The sequence below is a fragment of the Theileria parva genome, chromosome 1, assembly GCF_000165365.1.
Source record: "Theileria parva strain Muguga chromosome 1, complete sequence, whole genome shotgun sequence".
Taxonomy (NCBI): domain Eukaryota; phylum Apicomplexa; class Aconoidasida; order Piroplasmida; family Theileriidae; genus Theileria; species Theileria parva.
The window spans coordinates 177,554-194,959 of NC_007344.1; the positions used below are offsets into that span (position 1 = coordinate 177,554).

General features: G+C 37.9%; 5 protein-coding genes across 5 annotated transcripts; 1 reads left to right on the forward strand and 4 right to left on the reverse strand.

Moving 5' to 3' along the window:
• Positions 1-3: 3 nt before the first annotated feature.
• TpMuguga_01g00088 (uncharacterized protein) lies at positions 4-1,947 on the reverse strand (the record flags this gene model as incomplete). Its single annotated transcript, XM_760522.1, has 1 exon — positions 4-1,947. One exon carries the CDS (start codon positions 1,945-1,947, stop codon positions 4-6), a length of 1,944 nt encoding a protein of 647 aa, XP_765615.1.
• Positions 1,948-2,420: 473 nt separating this feature from the next.
• On the reverse strand, positions 2,421-5,305 carry TpMuguga_01g02570 (uncharacterized protein). The gene is made up of 2 exons (XM_760523.2): positions 3,914-5,305; positions 2,421-3,793 (listed from the first exon to the last, which is right to left on the reverse strand). Exons 1-2 carry the CDS (start codon positions 5,122-5,124, stop codon positions 2,497-2,499), a joined length of 2,508 nt encoding a protein of 835 aa, XP_765616.2. The 5' UTR covers positions 5,125-5,305; the 3' UTR covers positions 2,421-2,496.
• Positions 5,306-5,359: 54 nt separating this feature from the next.
• Pnkp (Polynucleotide kinase 3 phosphatase family protein) lies at positions 5,360-7,212 on the forward strand. Its single transcript, XM_760525.2, has 10 exons — positions 5,360-5,465; positions 5,496-5,713; positions 5,759-5,829; positions 5,860-5,886; positions 5,959-5,986; positions 6,017-6,045; positions 6,075-6,425; positions 6,503-6,666; positions 6,697-6,903; positions 6,953-7,212. The coding sequence occupies exons 1-10, from the start codon at positions 5,382-5,384 to the stop codon at positions 7,145-7,147; spliced, it is 1,374 nt and encodes a 457-aa protein (XP_765618.2). The 5' UTR covers positions 5,360-5,381; the 3' UTR covers positions 7,148-7,212.
• A 36-nt stretch (positions 7,213-7,248) lies between these two features.
• TpMuguga_01g00092 (uncharacterized protein) lies at positions 7,249-15,712 on the reverse strand (the record flags this gene model as incomplete). The annotated part of the gene is made up of 6 exons (XM_760526.2): positions 7,249-7,753; positions 7,826-8,281; positions 8,473-9,093; positions 9,188-9,680; positions 9,850-12,737; positions 12,832-15,712. The coding sequence occupies 6 exons, from the start codon at positions 15,710-15,712 to the stop codon at positions 7,269-7,271; spliced, it is 7,824 nt and encodes a 2,607-aa protein (XP_765619.1). The 3' UTR covers positions 7,249-7,268.
• A 553-nt stretch (positions 15,713-16,265) lies between these two features.
• Positions 16,266-17,363, reverse strand: TpMuguga_01g00093 (putative integral membrane protein). Its single transcript, XM_760527.2, has one exon. The coding sequence runs from the start codon at positions 17,131-17,133 to the stop codon at positions 16,345-16,347; it is 789 nt and encodes a 262-aa protein (XP_765620.1). The 5' UTR covers positions 17,134-17,363; the 3' UTR covers positions 16,266-16,344.
• Between the last annotated feature and the right edge of the window lie 43 nt (positions 17,364-17,406).

Here is a 17,406-nt window from a genome sequence, read left to right on the forward strand (position 1 = left end):
GAGTTATTTTTTATTTAATCTGAACATATAGTGTTTGACAGACCATAAGCCTCTTTTTGATTCGAAAGCAATATATTTATCTCCTGAACAGATTCTAATGCTATTTAAACCTAGAACGCAGGAAACTTTCTCGGGATACGGTTCGTACTCCTTGTGTTCCCAAACGACTTGGTCTCCGTACTTTACAAGACTACACATGATCCCCCTTTTCAGCTTATATAAAGTGGTTCTGGCAAGGTTGGTTTCCAGTTTATAGTGATCCTCATTCATAAGAACATAATTAGAGTTTTTGTCTTTTGTATATAACTTCAAATGCCTCGGAATTGAACATAAACTAAGTTCCCATTCAGAATTTTCGTTTTGTTCAAACAAAATAAAAAACTTGTCAAATCTTAGGATTATTTCACAGTCAGAGTAATCACAAAATATTGATTTTGGATAACCTTTGTTGGGGTTATATCTCCAGATGGTTTCGCGGTCATAAGAAACGTCGATACACCTTACCCCTTGTTTTAGTGTGAATAGTCTTTGATCTCGTTCTGGTTTTGTGACTTTGTAATCTCCACTATCCATTTCTACTTTATTACCAAATTCATCATTTTTATACATTTTCAATAATTCCAAGGTAAAGTCCACTACCTCTTCAACACCATTGGAAAATGTAAGTTTCATATCTGTGTCAACATCTGTAAAATAAACACTAGTAGGGAAACCATAAGACTTATCGTTGTCGTAGCTCCAGTACACCTTTCCATCGTGTATTATTTTGTATAAGTCCTTGAGAAAGGTAACCTTATACATGAAACTGGTGTATTCCACAGTATAGTCGTCAGGGCTGAGTTCGCTATCATTTTTGGTATAAAATTTTAACATGTCGACATTTGGTCGAGTATATTTAAAAAATTCTAAACGTCTTTTTTTGCTTGTTTTATCTCCAGATTCATATTTATTAGACTTTTTCACATATTCTGCCGAGAAACAGGGAGTGCACGCCTCAGGATCATCTGTTTCAAAAAATACTTTACCGTTTTCAATCAGTTTGTTGAACACAAAGCCCTTCCTTGAACCATAGAATCGTCCAGTTCTGTTACAAATAGTTATAAACTCATTGGTGGACATGATAAAATCGGTGTCCAGTGGAATTAGTTTAAGAGGCATTTTATAGCCTGAATTAATCTTTTCATAATCATAAACACAAACATTTAACTGTTCAGAATTATCAATCTTCATGCGTTTTTGTGAGTTTTCTAATTCACTATCATCTCTAGGACGTTTTAGGACTGTATCATTCAGGTAAAGTGGTATAGAAGAACCGTCCCTTAACAGTGCAGTTACAGTTTTATCAACTAGATTAAAGTTTAAATATTCTGGATATGGTCGAAACGGATCATCCCTGTAGTTCCAAACCACTTTGTTGTCATAAAATACACGGTCACAGAGATTATTGAAAATAATTTTAAAATTATGGTTATTAAGATCATAATAATGGTGATCAAATCTGACCAATTTATGTCCTTTATGACCTTGACAATCTTCTGTGATATAATATTCCAATACAAACTCGTGGCCTGTTCTTTCAATCATCTTCATCTTATTCAAATTTATTGAAGTATTTACAGACTCCCATGTGTTGTTTTTTAGTTGATGTAGAAGTACTAAATTGGAATCATGTGGTATAATCAAGATATATTTATCACAAGAGTCTTCATAAACCAATAAGTTTTTGGAAAATTCATTAATATTATTGGCTTCCCAAATTGGTGTGTCATCTTCTAACACCTTGTTAAATATGTATCCTGGATATGAACTATACTCCCTGCAGCTGTTCCTACTAAAATATTCAAGCTTGTCTGTGGTTTCTTTTATATTAAGATTCAAGGTGACCAACTCACAATTTTCTGGAGGAACGTCAGTGGGATGGTTTTTATCATCAGTTATTGGAGTCATTCTATATAATTCACTCTTAATATTAATGTAAACAGTGGATCTGAACCTTAATTATTTGGGTAAAAGATCTTTAAAATATAGATAGACAATGTGGTTGAGGATATGGATTCTGTAGATCTAAATGTTATTAATATGAGATCATGATACTATATCAAAATAAAATCATACAAGATATAAAATGAAGGAATAATTATTAAACTGGTTTTATAATAGAATATAAATTTTTTATGGCAATTTAAAATAATATATAATACTGGCTTATATTTATCTATTTTCTCATTTTTAATTCCATAATACATCAAAATTCTGCCCAAAATAATAAAATGTATTGAATTTTCACGAAATAATAATTTTAGATAAGATTCCCACCCAATATTCTTTATACTTCCCTGGTTCTATTGATTTTATTATCAAAGTTCGTAGTAATGCATATAAGTATATCTAATATATATAACAAAGATCATACACAAAAGTAGAATAATGAATATAAGATTAATATTACACCAACATAACAGTTTATAATACAGTACAGTGTGTGAGTCACTGAAACTAGAATCCAGTTAAATATGGTATTAAGTCACTGTAAAGAGGTGAATTTATAGAAAGTGTAGTCAGAAACTGACCCAATTTTTCGAAGTTCTCTGATTCGTGGCCTTGTAACAGCGAGTTTCTAAAAGATGCTAGCATAAAGTGAACGCTGTTGTAGTTTAAATGTTTGTATAAGGATGTGTTGACTGAGTTATCTCTCAGAATTCTGACAGTTATGTGTAACAGTAGTACGTCCTTGGTAAGGGGAGTTTGACCCTGTGAAAACACTGAGAATAACTCATGATCAGAGAGATAAACAAGCCTTTTCAGGAACGAAATGTGGTAACTCTCTGGATGGCCTAGCTTCTGATGTAGAACATCGGAGAGTGTGAACTCCAATTCAGTGGTGAAATTGATCATAGTCAGTTTCTCATCATCATTCAGTGGCCAAGTGGTTATAGAATAAACAAGGAAGGAAGCAACAGTTGCTGAACAAAACTTTAATAAGAGGTTTGTCTTTCCTACTGGTAACAGAGGATCGAAGTAAGAGTCTTTAAGGAAGTTTAAAATCTTAATTATGTTGTTGGTTGATATACTTACCTGCTGGCAAGTCCAGTTGAACTCCATGTTATCAACAGAAATGTATGAAAGTATATGCCATATTGTATCAGAAGCATCGTCAGACCAGCTACTAACCAACTCTATGGCTTTTCCATACTCTAAAACCTTTGATAAGTTAGAGTCAGGTGTTATCAGTGAACCCAGGTTTGACTCAATCCCATCCACAATTGTGAAGACGTATTGAAAGAGTTTTGCGTTTAAGACTTGGCAATCGTTAGGCTTAACGAGTGTTATCTTACTCCCGCCGGCACTCAAGCTCAACTTCGTTCCCTTGAAAGATTTTATCTGTGAAATGTTTCCAAATACTGTCTCAAGTGCTGAGGAAACGATTGAACAAATCTGTTTGAACAAAGATGGACACATCTTGGACTTTTCCAAGAAATCTGAGACCACACTCCAGAGCTCATTGTTCACTGGCAGGTTCATCAGCATGTGGGTAGCCTGGTTTAATTCGGTTGACACTGCCGGAGGTGAAGTTTCAAGTGTCGGAAGTGCCTTGATGCAGTTTAGAAAAGATGTTTTTGACACTGGGATGATCTTCTTGGCTGCTATTGAGACAAAAATCTTAGCATAATCCTCACACAGGGTCTTGTAGTAGTGCCTGTGTATGTTGAAAGGGATGTTGATGTGTGTCAACTCTGCGTGCATAGTATCACCCAGCGATATTAACTGTGGAACTAACATCACGACATCATAACTATATCATTATTTAGTACACAGTATACTTGTAATATACTAGTAATATACTTAATACTATATAATATATTTTGTTGTCACGAGTTGACAGTATAGTAAGTGAATGGCGTGGGAAAGATACCTGTCATTTGAGTATAATTTGGATAGAGTTGATTGTAGAAATGCAATTGATCTTTTAGTGTAAAGTTCGAGTAGTGAGAAGGGTTCCTTTTGGTCCTCATGGACGTAAGTTTCCAGGTAATGAGATATGGTTTCACGTTCATTTTTGTCCAGCTTTTCCAGTAGTGAGTGTTTGGTGCACTTGCAGATGAAATAAAGGCTTTTCTGGTTCCTAACGTACTTTAGGAAGAACTGTGAAACCTGAGACATGAATATGCCCTGCCACTCTTCATAGTTACTTTCACTCATTACCTCGGCCATGTCAATGCAACTGCTACAGTCGTAGACCAAATTTTCAACTAATTCCAGCATACCTTTGGAAGACACTGATAGTTCTCTGTATATTACATGGGATATTACAACTATTTTTTCAATGTCTTTATCTGGCTCGACAAGATTCATTTGGTTGAGAGTTGAACCGTCCTGGGCTCCACTAAGCTCAAACAAAGGAGAATATGCGTAGTTATACACAAACTTTACTATGTAATTCTTTAAATCTTCGCAATACTGCATAATTTTTAAAATACCCTCAGTCTTCTCCAAGGTGAGTATTTTATCAAGACACATCATGCACTTTGAAGATATCAGAAGCATTTCTAAAAAATCCTTTACTGAGGACTTGAGCCTCTTGCTCCTCTCATGAAGATCTTCGAGGAATAAAATAATCCTCCTACACTCTAACGAGTATAAATACAAGCTGCGTAAACGCTCTAAAGATGTGGTGTCAGCTTCTACAGTGTTGAAGAAGGATAAAATGCCCCTGTAATTGCAGATAACGCCCTCGTTCAAGTGGTTCAGATCAAGGTTCAGAGAGTCAAGTGTAGCTGTATAGTCGTTAACCTCTTCAAAGCTCTGAACTATCTCAGTTGTATGGTTGAGTAGCACCTTGTTCATTAGTGAATCTAGTGTTGATAAGCAGTGGCTTAACTTCTCAAGCTCTTTCTTTATGGCTTCAGGGCCAGTCTTAATTAGTGATGATATATAGGAAGGAGAAGGTCGTAATGGTTCTTCATCTTGGAGTTTGTAGGTAGATTTGTCTCCCCTATCACCTATGTGAGATTCTGCACCAGTGCTGTAAGAGTGTAGAATTCTTTGACATGTGTTGAAAACCTCAGAATCCAGGGATAAACCTTCTAATTGGATATCAAAAAAGGGCGGAGGTGATAAATCCATCCCTTTTCAGTACTTTACCAGGGAAATAATATTCCTGGGTAAATTTTATATTCCTTCTTCCATGACTACTTCAGAGTAGGCTGCAGTTGGAAATTTTAACTGCATACAAAATGTGTAAAAAATATATCTATATTTAAAAAATAGTAAAAATAAGTAAATAAATTATTAATGTTGAAATATTTAATAAAATAGTGTGTATAGAATAGTAGTGTAGATGGTGAAAATTTTAGGTGGAATTTTCTTTAAATTTGTTTTATATGTCTGGTAGTTTCTCTGAACCATATGGAAACTCCTGTGATTCTGAGGAAGGATGGTTCAAATTGCCGGAAGGATGGAGAATGGTAAGTTTAACGCACAATAATACCTTTCAGCATCGGACCGTTCTGTACAGAAGTTACAAGGACCCCAAACCTTCAACTAGTTTCGCCATTTATGATATGGATAATACTCTTATGATAACGCCGAGCTACTTTGTCGAGGAACTTAAAAAAGGTGTCCAAATCCAGATCTCAAAACCCTTAATACCCAATGATTTTGTTTTATTTGCTCCAAATGTAAAGGAAAAACTCCATTACGAACTCAACCAGGGGTAATAATTTTATAAATCTTGTTTTAACCATGCATAATGCTATAGGAGAGGTATTTTGATCATTTCAAACCAGCGTGGTATGCTAGAGAATATTCCTTCTGCATATCTGATTCTAGGTTTGTTTAATACTTTTTATTTTTCTTCAGAACGGATTGAACTTTTGTTAAGAGAGCGTTTGTTTCTATTTCTAGCCTTTAATTAGCCCTATTTATGCTCTTTATAAAGCTTTGTTAACCATGCTTTAGTTGACGTCCCCTTGTATATATTGTTAGCGTAAGTTTACATTTTTTACATGATATGTAGAACTGATCATGATATTTATCGCAAACCTGGTATGTTAAACCTTTTTTCATTGTTTTAGCACCTGGAATGCTACTGTTTTTCGAGAGGAACCTAAACGGAGGCCTTCCAGTGGATAGGGATAATAGTTTCTTTGTAGGAGATGCAGCTGGCCGTAGATTAGACTATAAATCGTCCTCCCTGATGATGAGAAACATCTTATCTGTTTTAAAGTCTACAGACTACTCCACCAGAAGATACTACAACGTTGATGAAAATGGAACTATTGTTTACATTAATCCTTACGAAATAATAAAGAGATTGACAATTTCTAAGATGAAGAATAGATTCAGCAAAGATTTCTCAGATTGTGACTTCAAATTTGCCATTAATAATTCCTTAACATTCTTAACACCTGACGAATACTTTTACGGTACTCCCTCAATAACCACAGTCATTTCCCCTCCCTAACTAGTTATTTATCAAGTTACACCATATAAGAGAATATAGGAGTTCCGGAGTATAACATTAAGCTGGACTTTGACCCATTATTGGTCGGATCAAAGCCGTTTTTTCCCGTTGTCCTAAGTGGTTTGATTATTTTGATTGGGAACTTGGCATCTGGGAAGACTCATATTTCAAGAATATTTAGGAATTTCACACCAATGTCTCAGGTACTTAAAACAATATTCAAAAACATGTAGTCTGACTATGAAACTACGTTTCACTTCATGGAAACACTGAGGAAAAAGCTGATAAAAAGAGAAAATGTTGTAATTGATGATATTAATAACGTTGTAAGCAACCGCATTCAGCTGGTTCAACTCGCTTCCTCGCTGGGTGTCTTGGTCACTTTTGTGCACTTGGACCTTTCCCAAAATTTGGTTAATCATCTGAACAAAGTTAAAAGGGTGTGTCGTTAGTTACTTAACTATTAATTCACATTTAATTGAGGTATAGTTATGTTGTGATGAAAATACGAGGGAATATTTCCAGGTTCCCCAAGTAAAGGGTACATTTCACAGTAAGAGGCAGCTGACCAAATTAGTGGTAGAAAGACCTTCTCTAGAAGAGGGCCCAAATATCATTTATACAATCAATGATATCTCATTTCCAATGGAACATAATGAGCTTACACAACTTCATCTGCCGTGATAACCTAGAATATATATGTAATTGTCGAATGTTTAAACCGTCCTGTCTAAACTGTTGTATATATATTATATACTATGTATTATATACATTAGTGTGTAGTGGTGACTATTAGTATGACAAGTCAGTTAAAGGAGGAAGCATCACGCCATTGTATGAATGCTTCAGCAACGGCTTCGCGTTCATGATTGTTTTTAAAGACCATGGGAAGTGCAAAGCCCTGGGGAAATTCCTCGGTACATGAGCCCAGGAGCACGAGTGTGTTAACATTTGAAACCCTTTTGTAGTCTTTCTGGTTAGCTTTGGCAAGGAGGTCATGTTTAAGACCCCTGGCAATGTTCCTAACTCGCATGAAGGCAATTTTGTTCTTCTCTTGGAGTGCATCATGGGTCCACTCGAGAGTGAGAAGGTCTTGACTTGCCCTCCAAGAGTACTCAAACTCCTTTCCACGTTTCAAGCGTCTCTTCACTTCCTCGTCACCCTCAGTCACGAGGTGGAACTTGCCGCCATTCCTGAGCATCTCCTTCATGCTCTCTGGCAAGTCATGGACACCATTCGGGTAAGGATCCACATTCCACTCGCTCAATCCCAAATCAAATTTCCCAATCACTAATACATTGTACAATTGGATAATTATATAATTATATAATTAAATGAGTAGGTGGATGAATAGTTAAATACCGGATGGTTGAGTGTTATTTGAAAAGTGTTCGAGTAGTTTGGTTAATTTGGCCTTAGTTTGTTTATCGGTAATGACAAGTGTGAGGTCTCTGAGCTTCTTCTGGATTGGTTTGGTGAGTATGCTACTGCGGAGGTCAGGAGGGTAGTTGAAGCTGGACTCGAGTGCTGCAACAGCCAGAAGTGCGAGGTTCGGAGCAGTTAAGCAGAAGTTTGAGATGAAATTCTCGAGTATCAATGAGAAACCGTTCATTGCAAGCTCCTCGCCACAAAGACCACAAGACATAAAGTAAACACACAGAGAAACCACTGAAGACTGAAGCCTAGACATCTTCAGACAAGACTCTTGAGAAGCCACGTAACAGCTAAACTTAATCACCTCAACGATGGTAGTGGCTGTCATCCCTATGTTCTCCCATCCATAATCTGATTCCGCATCACTCACACCCGTACTTTCATCTATCACAAATTATACAGTCATCTAACTATATATACTATTAATTAGTTAAATAATAGTAAAAAGGGTAAAAAGTTGATCTCTGTAGAAATTAACAGGGAAATAACTCTGTGGAAAATGCTAGTCTAACTAGTAACTTGGAAATATTAATTAAGAATATAAAAATCATATAGCAGTTGGGATGTGTTCGAACCTGAATCGGATTGTTTTGTTGGAGTATGTCCTCCAGTATAGGGGTCAGTGTAATAAAGCATGCCAAGGATGAGTCTAATTGACTCTACAAGGACACTGCTCTGGTCTTTCATGCGGGAACTGCACTTGATGACGGTGTCGAGCCCATCTTGGGAGCAAAGGAGGTAAACCATTTCAGGACTGTGAATTAGTCTACGGAGGCATCTTAGGCTACTAATTAAGACATCGTTGAGCTCATTTGCTTGTACCAAAATGTCAAGCAATAGAGAGAAAATGTCAACTTCAAGTAACTTAACAGCCCCAGTTCCGTGAGCCATGTGCCGAAACAGGTGAATGCCAGTGACAAGGACCTCAACATCGTAGCTTAGCCTTCGCATATTCTTCACAACAGCAAACACACCCTCAAGTTCCACAAATCGTCCAGCATTGTCCTTGTATCTACACAAGTTGTTCAGCACATCTAAAACCAAAAACACGACCTTCCCATCAGCAAACTCCGAGTTCAACATGGAAACCAAATCCTCCAAAATCACACCAAACCTCTTCATGTAATCTCCGTTATTCTCAACAACTAAATTACTCAAACAATTTAATCCAACCTTTACCAATCCCACATCATATTCTATACAATATTATAATGAGTTAGTAGAGTGTTTAACTGTAATAATAGTAATATACTAATAGCTACAGATATAGATAGCGATTTTTAAAAATACCTTTGGTATGTACAACTTTGTTAAACCATTTTTTAAAAGGTGATTCGATGTGAGCCTCCATAAAGTATTGGAGGTTTTTGGTGTAGAGCCCGAGGTTAGAAATGGCCTTGAAGAGTGACTCGAGGCAACGGAGACTCGTTGGCTCTGAGGAGGCTACAAAGTTCATCAAACACTCAACCAGTGCAGAAGGGGTACCATTTTTACCATAGAGCTCCTTGAGCTTGTCGTTTTTATACAGTAAGTTGCAGAGTAGAATTGATGAACCGTTCACAACCTCAAAGTTTGACTTAAAGTTTACAAACACTTCAAGGTTCAGACGAGGCCCATGGAGGGTGCAAAACTTGTCAGAGGCGGTCTTAAAGTCAACGCAAATATTGGCCAGAGCCAGACAACAGTTTGTAACAATTGCGCTGCTCGAACCCGACTTTACGTAACGATCCAACACCGCTATAATCTTCTCTAGAAGCTGCACACTGCAAATCTCCTCCTTGATCTCCAAAATTATAGCCATGCTTCCAATCAAAAACAACGCATCTGGTATCAAACCCTCATTCACACTAGATACAGAGCCTCCCTTACTCTCCTATACCAATAATACATTTTATACTTGTAAAAATAACTATACCAATACTTAACTAATTGTTGTTTGGGTAAAAAGATACCGTGGTGAGTTGAGAGAAGACTTTATTGGTTCTTGGCACGAGTTTGCATTTAACCATGAGTTGGACATTTTGGTCGGAGACAATTTTACGGAGGGTTCGGAAAACCTGACGTAAAATCTTAGTTGAGGAGTACTTGTTTTGGTCGTGGAGACTCCAGACCTCCATGAGACTGGGGATCACATTGCTCTTGAGATAAACCTTGCGGTTGACTGCTGTAAGGTCAATAAGGAGCATAGAATTAAAGAGAACATTTTCGTAAGCAGAGTCAATGTTAACATTTCGATCAGCGCCAGTAGTCACTAGGCGCTTTTGATAAGCCTTGGCCAGAAATGAATCGGCATTTGGAACCAATTCCTTGTTGGATACAAACGAGAGAAGCAAATCCTTCTGTTTACAGCAGCTGCACAACGAAACCAAAAGAGCATCCATCAGCACCAAGTCCGACTGTTTAGCCAGGGCAGAAACCAGCAATGCAGATAGGCCAGACTTAGCCATCATACTTGCATTCCCCTCACAACGAGACCACACATCAACACACTTGAACCCAAACCCAAAGTCTTTGCACTCTGTATCGCCAGGCTTCTGAACTTTACCATTGTACTTCAACAATAAATCAGACACAAAGCGAAAATCTTCCATCATCAAAGCATTCTCCAATGTCACAGTAGAATAGTCTGGAGTTACAGATTCATCACTGGAACCAGAATTTGTTAATTCGGTCAAATTTTGATAGACAGTTTCACACGTCTTCTTCTTTGGTAAATCCTTCTTGATCAATGTCATCAATTTATTTACAAGGTCGGGACATACTTTTGAAACTACGTCCAAATACTTCATAAAAGGCTCTACAGAATGTAAAAGGCTTCCAACGCCCTTGACCCCAGTGGCTTGAATTAAGGAGTTCAGAAGCAACGAAACAACCTCAGGATCAGTATTCAGAACTTCATTCGACTTGATTTTGGGGAAAAGCTCTTTAAATACCAAGACTGCCTTAATTGCGTCCCTATTCACAGCCTCAGAAAGACCAGAAAGAAGCTGCAAAAGTTCCTCCTTGGTCAAAGTCTTATCGGACTGTAAAAGACCCTCAAACAGACCAAGCAGCTTCTGTACAACACCTAAACGTTCAAGCTGAGCCATCTCACCAGCAGTAGCAGAGTTTAACACAAAAAGAGCAAACTGTACAGGGCTTAAACCTTCGAAATTATTCCCCTCAAACATCATCACCATGTTAGACACAACATCCCCACTCATGTAATCATTCAAATACCCATTCATATATGCCGAGTTAAAGTAATGAACATATGAATCCAATGCATTTTTACCCATTTGTGAGCTGTTTTGCGGCAACTTTTTGTCAACAGTATTCCCCTTAGACGAAACCGCCTTAGCCAGTTTAAGACATGTTTCTACACTGTTAAAAACTTGATTGGAGTCTAGGTTTTTGGTGCTAGACACTAGCTCGGCCAAAAGATTAAAGCCGGTGACAAGCAAAGATTCGTTGTTTTTATTAACCGTAAGAGCACTGGTAATTAAATCAACTGGGTTTCCGAAATTCTCCAAAAGTACCTGTACACCAGGGGTAGTGGTGGCAGGATCAGATCCAGTGGCATTAGCCAAATACATACAATACTCCAACACATTAAAAACCAGTTCAGAATTTTCCTTATACCGTTCAAGAACCTGAACAGTCCTAACCATAAGGCCAGGAGCTTCAGCGAGCATGGTATCTACAGTATAACCATTGTAAACACATGCTGTAAAAACTCTAAAGGCATTAACCAAAAACTTCAAGTTACTGTAGCCATACTCACTCTTTACCAAAGACGAAATCTGAGCCAAGTTGCTACTGCTTGCAACTGACCATGCTCCAAAGGGATCTTCGTGGTCCTCGAAGGCAGAATCGCAAAGCCTTCGTGAAACACAGCAAGTGCTGGACAAAAGGTTACTATTGTCAGCCAAAAACGAAACACACTGGTTCAGACTAGATAGAAAAGGTTCAGTGTGCTTCAGAGCTTCAGATCGTTCCTTCAATTCACTTCCCAAGTACATCGCAAGAATTAGACATAACTTGTCGACCTTCTGTCCCATATTTTCCTCCTTAGCCTCCACAATCTGTATCACGTTACGCATGAGGGCTGAAATCTGGCACTCTGCACCCAGAAGTGAAAACAAAATACCTCCCAGCCTACTAATCTCTTCATTTTCCAGGTGCATTAGCATCACAGTTGAGATGCTTTCAACTACGCTAGTCTTCTTACACTCCTCCTTATTACTGTCGTCCAGCAGGTGGACTAAAAGCGACAGAAGTGCAACCACTGCGCTAACGTCAGCCTTATTGTAAACCAAAGTCTTGGAAACTGTTTCCAAAAATGAGGAAAGATTAGGGAGCCTAGACAGTACAACCTTCTTGTCAAAGTATGAGAGAAGGTTCGATGCTGGAACCACAATCTCAGGGTTCTTGTAATACTCCTCCAAAAGCCCAACCAATGAAGCCACAATCTTGGTATTCTTGTCAAAGTAGTCAATTAATGCCTGATACTTGGTACCGAGCAACTCGTTCAGAGCCACCAGTGTATTCTCCACCACCTTTTCCTTATCCATAGAACCTGTAGTTTGGGGTGAAGAAAGGTTATCCACAAGGTAATTGCAAAACTTGGAAAAGTTGGAGTTATTCAGGAGTTTGTCCAACTTGCCAGGACTTGCGCACATAGATCCCAAACACCTACACACAGACGAAACCACAGAAGAGCTATTCAAAATTCTAGTGAAACATGAAGATAGCTTGGACAACAAATCGTCCCTCAACGCCTCGTCAATATTTGCTACATCATGACGAAATAACATTGATAGACCATCCAAGGTAGACACAACTCCATCCTCCATCATCACTATTTAACATTAAAATTTATAATTATTAATAAATATAATAGTATATTACACATTATTAGTACGGTAATGGTATAATAATATTTAAGAAAATACCTTGAGAATTACTGGTTAGAGAAGTGAACAATTTGAGGAAAAACTTAGTGACTGAGTTTTTAGTGGCATATACAAGACCTGTTCTAAAGGCCAGCACGTTAAGTCCCACTAGTGAAAACTCAGCCAAAGTGGGCTCAAATAAATTTTCTTCACCAGTGTATAGCTTAGGGTTTGCAAGTGTCCAATCAAGGGCCTTGTTAACTGGGGAAGCAATATTCAGCATAACAGCAGCTTTTACAGCTTCCTTTGATACGAGAAGCTGGTTGATTGAAACAAGGCAGGTGTTAACACCCTCTGCATCCTTGTCTGTAACGTAATTTACCAAATCCTTAAGAAGCTGGTCCAACTCAGACTCCAGAGCGTCTGCAGGCATCAAAAGTGATAGCAAAGAACCAACGATTGCCCTCAATTTCTTGTTTTTAGTGTGAGTTCGGTTCACAGCTCTTAAAAGCTGGAAGCAATTCGAAGACTTAAGAAACTCAACTACCTGAGGGTCCAGTTGTGAACACTTGTAAATGAGACCAATACCCAAAATCTGTAAATTCAAGTACATTGGAACAGTACTCAAATACTTTACAATCAGAGCCAAACACCCAGTGTTTAGAATGGCTGATAAGAAAAATCTGTCAGACTGCTCCATTAGTTTGTTTAAGGCCTCCAAAAGCGATGCCTGAGCCTGGCGAACATCTTGATGGCGCTTCATTACCTTCGAAACACATTCCACAGCCTCCTGCACCTCAGACTCGTCGTAGGTCCTGTCCATGGCACATAACACCACCATAGCTCCAGTGCAGTGTAGCAAAAAGTTATCGTCAGACTGTTCAAGGTCAATCACCTTTTTAACTTGATAAACACATGCCAATTCACTAACAGTTAACAGAGTTTCCCGAATTTCCTCATTCGTCTGGCACACCACAACGAGGGATAGGGCTGCTCTGGTCAAATTAGTCCTCTGTTTAACCCACTCCGGGCCTCCGTTGTGGTCCAACCACTCAGTAACAGCAGTCAAAACACCGTTCAAAGGATTATATTTCGACAAGAGAGGACGTAATCTTGATATTTTGTGAACACCAGTAAGTGCTGTCAAGGCCTTAAATGTACCATCAGGATCCTTAACCGAGTTTGGCATAGCTGAATTCAACCGTTTTGCATATTTTTCCACGTCCTTCTCTTCCAAAACAAGCTCCAAAATCTTAACTGACAAGTCAATCACGGGCTCATTGTCCCTGTAGTGTAGCATAAGCTCAAGGATAACATCGGCGATCAAGTAGTCTCCAGTAGTCAAATACTTTTGAGCATTCGAAGTGGATGCCAATGCAGAGACAAAATTTAAAACCTCCAAACAATACTTCAAATCCTTGTAATTCTGATCAAGAGCAAAAGTGATACCTTGTAACCCTCCATACTCATGAATGAGTTTCAAATTATCTATGAAACGACTAAATCTGTTCAGGATTGAAACCACGTTGAACTGATAAGCTAGGTTTGACGTGTGGTACTGACAGCAAGTGCTTAAAATTTCGAGTACCTTGTTCTGGATAAAGACATTCTCCAACTCAGAGTACTGACTGGATGCAAGCAAAAACTCAACCAAAGCGTGAGAAACTGCCTCGTCTTCAGCCAACTGGTAAAGGATTGGAAGTGCTACTGAAACTGCGTTTCCAAAGGACTTCGGCTCATACTTTAAAAGCTGAACAAGGACCGAAGATAAACCTACAACTGATCTCGGGTACTGGATGCTCTGTGAAAGAGCCCTCACCAAAACATCCAAACCATTGTTTGATAACACCTGTTGTCCGTATTCAGAGCTACTTGAGGAAATAGAGGCCAACATTCTCGAGGCTCCAAAAACTACCTCAGACAGCTGTTCACCAGAGGCTCCTAATTTTGCCTCGCCAGCTCCTAGCTTCTCACTGCTGTCCGATAGCAGCTTTAGGAGAATTGGAATAACACCTTTTTTAGCCAGTTCTTCAGACATTGTTGAAATATATGAAAGTGATCTCAATGTATTCACAGCCACCTTGTATTCCGGGCTGTCGTAATCGTTCTTCTCAAGTACCTTTAAACTGTTCTGTAACTTGGCAGTGTCGACTACAGATTTTATCACCTCACTCGCTCTACTCAGGACAACTTTCGAGTCCTTACAAGACTCCACCAAATTCATCACTGCCTGCAAATTCGACTCCTCCATAAGCTTCAACTGGCTTAGAGCCAAGAGTGTCTTAAAGCAATTTTCAACTAGGGTGGCACTTTTGTCATTAGTGAGGAATTTCATGCACAAGTCAAGCAAGGGCTGAATACCTTGGTTATTTTTCAAGGCAAAACAAGACTCACTTTGATTGGTGAGGTTAGAAAGACATAGTACTAGTCTGTTAGCAACTGGGTAGGATTTTACAACTTCCATAGACTTGCAAACATGAGGTACAAACTCAGAGCCTCTATTACCAAGCCCTTCCAGATTTGATACGTTTTCCAAAAACTTGATGCAGTTGTCAAGAACATCCTCGTCTTGAGGCGCTCTTTCCAAGGCCTTTTGGACCACGTCAACTCCTCCATCAGTAACAAGCTTCTTCAAAAGACCTGAGTCCTCTCTATATTCCAAGCAGCCCTTTGACATCGTGGACATAATCACAGTTGAACACAAAACCAAATCTTCATCGTCTCCAAAGTTTTCCACAGCTGTTAAAATACCTTTAACTACGTTCCTTTCGAGGGCGTAGAGGGCATTTTCTACGTATAGCTGATTAGATGGATTACACAAATCAGAGAGTGATCTAAGTCCGAAAACCAACATTTTTTTAAACTTTTGGTGTTCAATAATAGTCGACACAGCGTTTGAAACGCCACTATCTGGTGCTCTTCTCATTTTACCAACCGCCATTTTAGGTATTATTATCAGATAACTCTATAATCGCAGCTCAAATTCCAAATTTTAACTCTTGACTTCAATATTTTCCAAATGTGTAAGTTAAAACACAACGGGTGATATCAAATATGGCATAATAGAATTTTAGGAAAACAGATGACACATACACGTAAAAGCGGATTTTTAAAAATATTTTACACTTATTAAACTTCGTAATTTTTAGTTTTTTAGAAGTTAAAACAAATATAAGGATTTTTTAATTCAATGAATAATTCCACAAATTAATCAAGCATAACATTAAAATTAATAACATCAATCACTAAAACTGGTGTAACAGTAATATTAAACAAATTTTATATTGAAATGTGTGTGTGCCTAAGTGAATAATGCTCATACCACATCGACACGCCACTTCACCAACCACTCTAACACATTCAACCATTTTTATGCATTATTCAACTTCTCACTCCAATTTTTTAATCTTAAAATATTTTATTAATTTTTATTCTTAATAATTTAAATAAACAGCAACTATATTCATACATATATATTAGATACTGTAGTGTAATTATAAATTGAGAAATAAATTAAAATTTTTAAAAATAACCTTAATATGAAGCATAATATCGTTAATGTGTTGTAAAAAATTAAACAGGAGGGGATTCAACTTCGTAGACCCAGTACCATTGGTGTCCAATTACCTTCACTGTCATGGTGGTGTAGACTGATTCGTCCAACATGTATAGCATAGTGTAGCAGGGTATTGCTAGAGAGAAGATGATAAAGGTTGGTATCCAGAAGAAGCAAAATTCTGCTCTTAGAGCGTTCTTGTGATCACCCCAGAGGTTCAACCTTCTTCTGTGATAGAAGGGGACGTTGGTCTGCTCAACTCCAAAAAGCTCTTCCATGGGCCTAGTCTCAACCCCAAGCACCATTGCTTCTCCGTTTACAATAGTCCTTCTTTGCTTAGGCACGTCTGTGTATGCGTCGTACCAGTGAAAGCCATCTGTTGCATATTTCTCCTTAAACCTCCCGTCCTCTCTCAGGTGATCTCTCGGGTCCCCGTGCTGATGTCTTACAAAGTTGTACATTCCTGTAGGTTTCCCAAATTCAATAGATGGTAAATCTTCAGGTTGCCCTACAGGCTTGGGAAGTCCTGTTCCTCTGTATTTGCCAGGGCCAAAAGTTTCACTAACATGTGTAAACTGTTTCTGATTCTTCATATTAACTGAACTTGACTCGTCCGAAGTAGAATTGTTGGCCTCAGGCTCTTTCTTTGTTGTAAACAGCAGTAAACGTGAGGTGAAAATGTGTCTTTGAGAAATTTCATGGTTTGGATATAGAATTCCAAAGTGTGATTGTGGTGTTTGGAATTTTGTGTTTTTTAAAAGTGACGATTGAAATAATCTCCTGGTGATGCCAGAATATGTAAGCATCTTTAAATTGGCTTAAACTGGGTAAATTAAATGGTATGTAATTGAGATTAGAGTAATTAATTAAAATGTTTACAGTATTAGAACCAAACCCATGTGGTTTCTAAAATTTTTATGAAAATAAACTTTACAAGCTTACTGTAAAGAACTAAATTAAGAAAATTTGAGAAATAATAAAAATATAAATAGAGCGGAAATAGAATACTGTGAATATAAAACAATGTGCATACCCAATCCCTACAAAACCATGAAATATGGTACTTTTGTTGTAAAAAT

Excerpts from the sequence above, each read along its gene's own strand:
- TpMuguga_01g02570 (XM_760523.2), bottom strand. The coding sequence starts at position 5,124 with ATGGATTTATCACCTCCGCCCTTTTTTGATATCCAATTAGAAGGTTTA. Across the intron at positions 3,794-3,913 it reads AAATTATACTCAAATGACAG|TTATGATGTCGTGATGTTAG; the intron begins GTATCTTTCCCA and ends ATAATGATATAG.
- Pnkp (XM_760525.2), top strand. The coding sequence starts at position 5,382 with ATGTCTGGTAGTTTCTCTGAACCATATGGAAACTCCTGTGATTCTGAG. Across the intron at positions 5,714-5,758 it reads CATTACGAACTCAACCAGGG|GAGAGGTATTTTGATCATTT; the intron begins GTAATAATTTTA and ends ATAATGCTATAG. Across the intron at positions 6,904-6,952 it reads ATCTGAACAAAGTTAAAAGG|TTATGTTGTGATGAAAATAC; the intron begins GTGTGTCGTTAG and ends ATTGAGGTATAG.
- TpMuguga_01g00093 (XM_760527.2), bottom strand. The coding sequence starts at position 17,133 with ATGCTTACATATTCTGGCATCACCAGGAGATTATTTCAATCGTCACTT.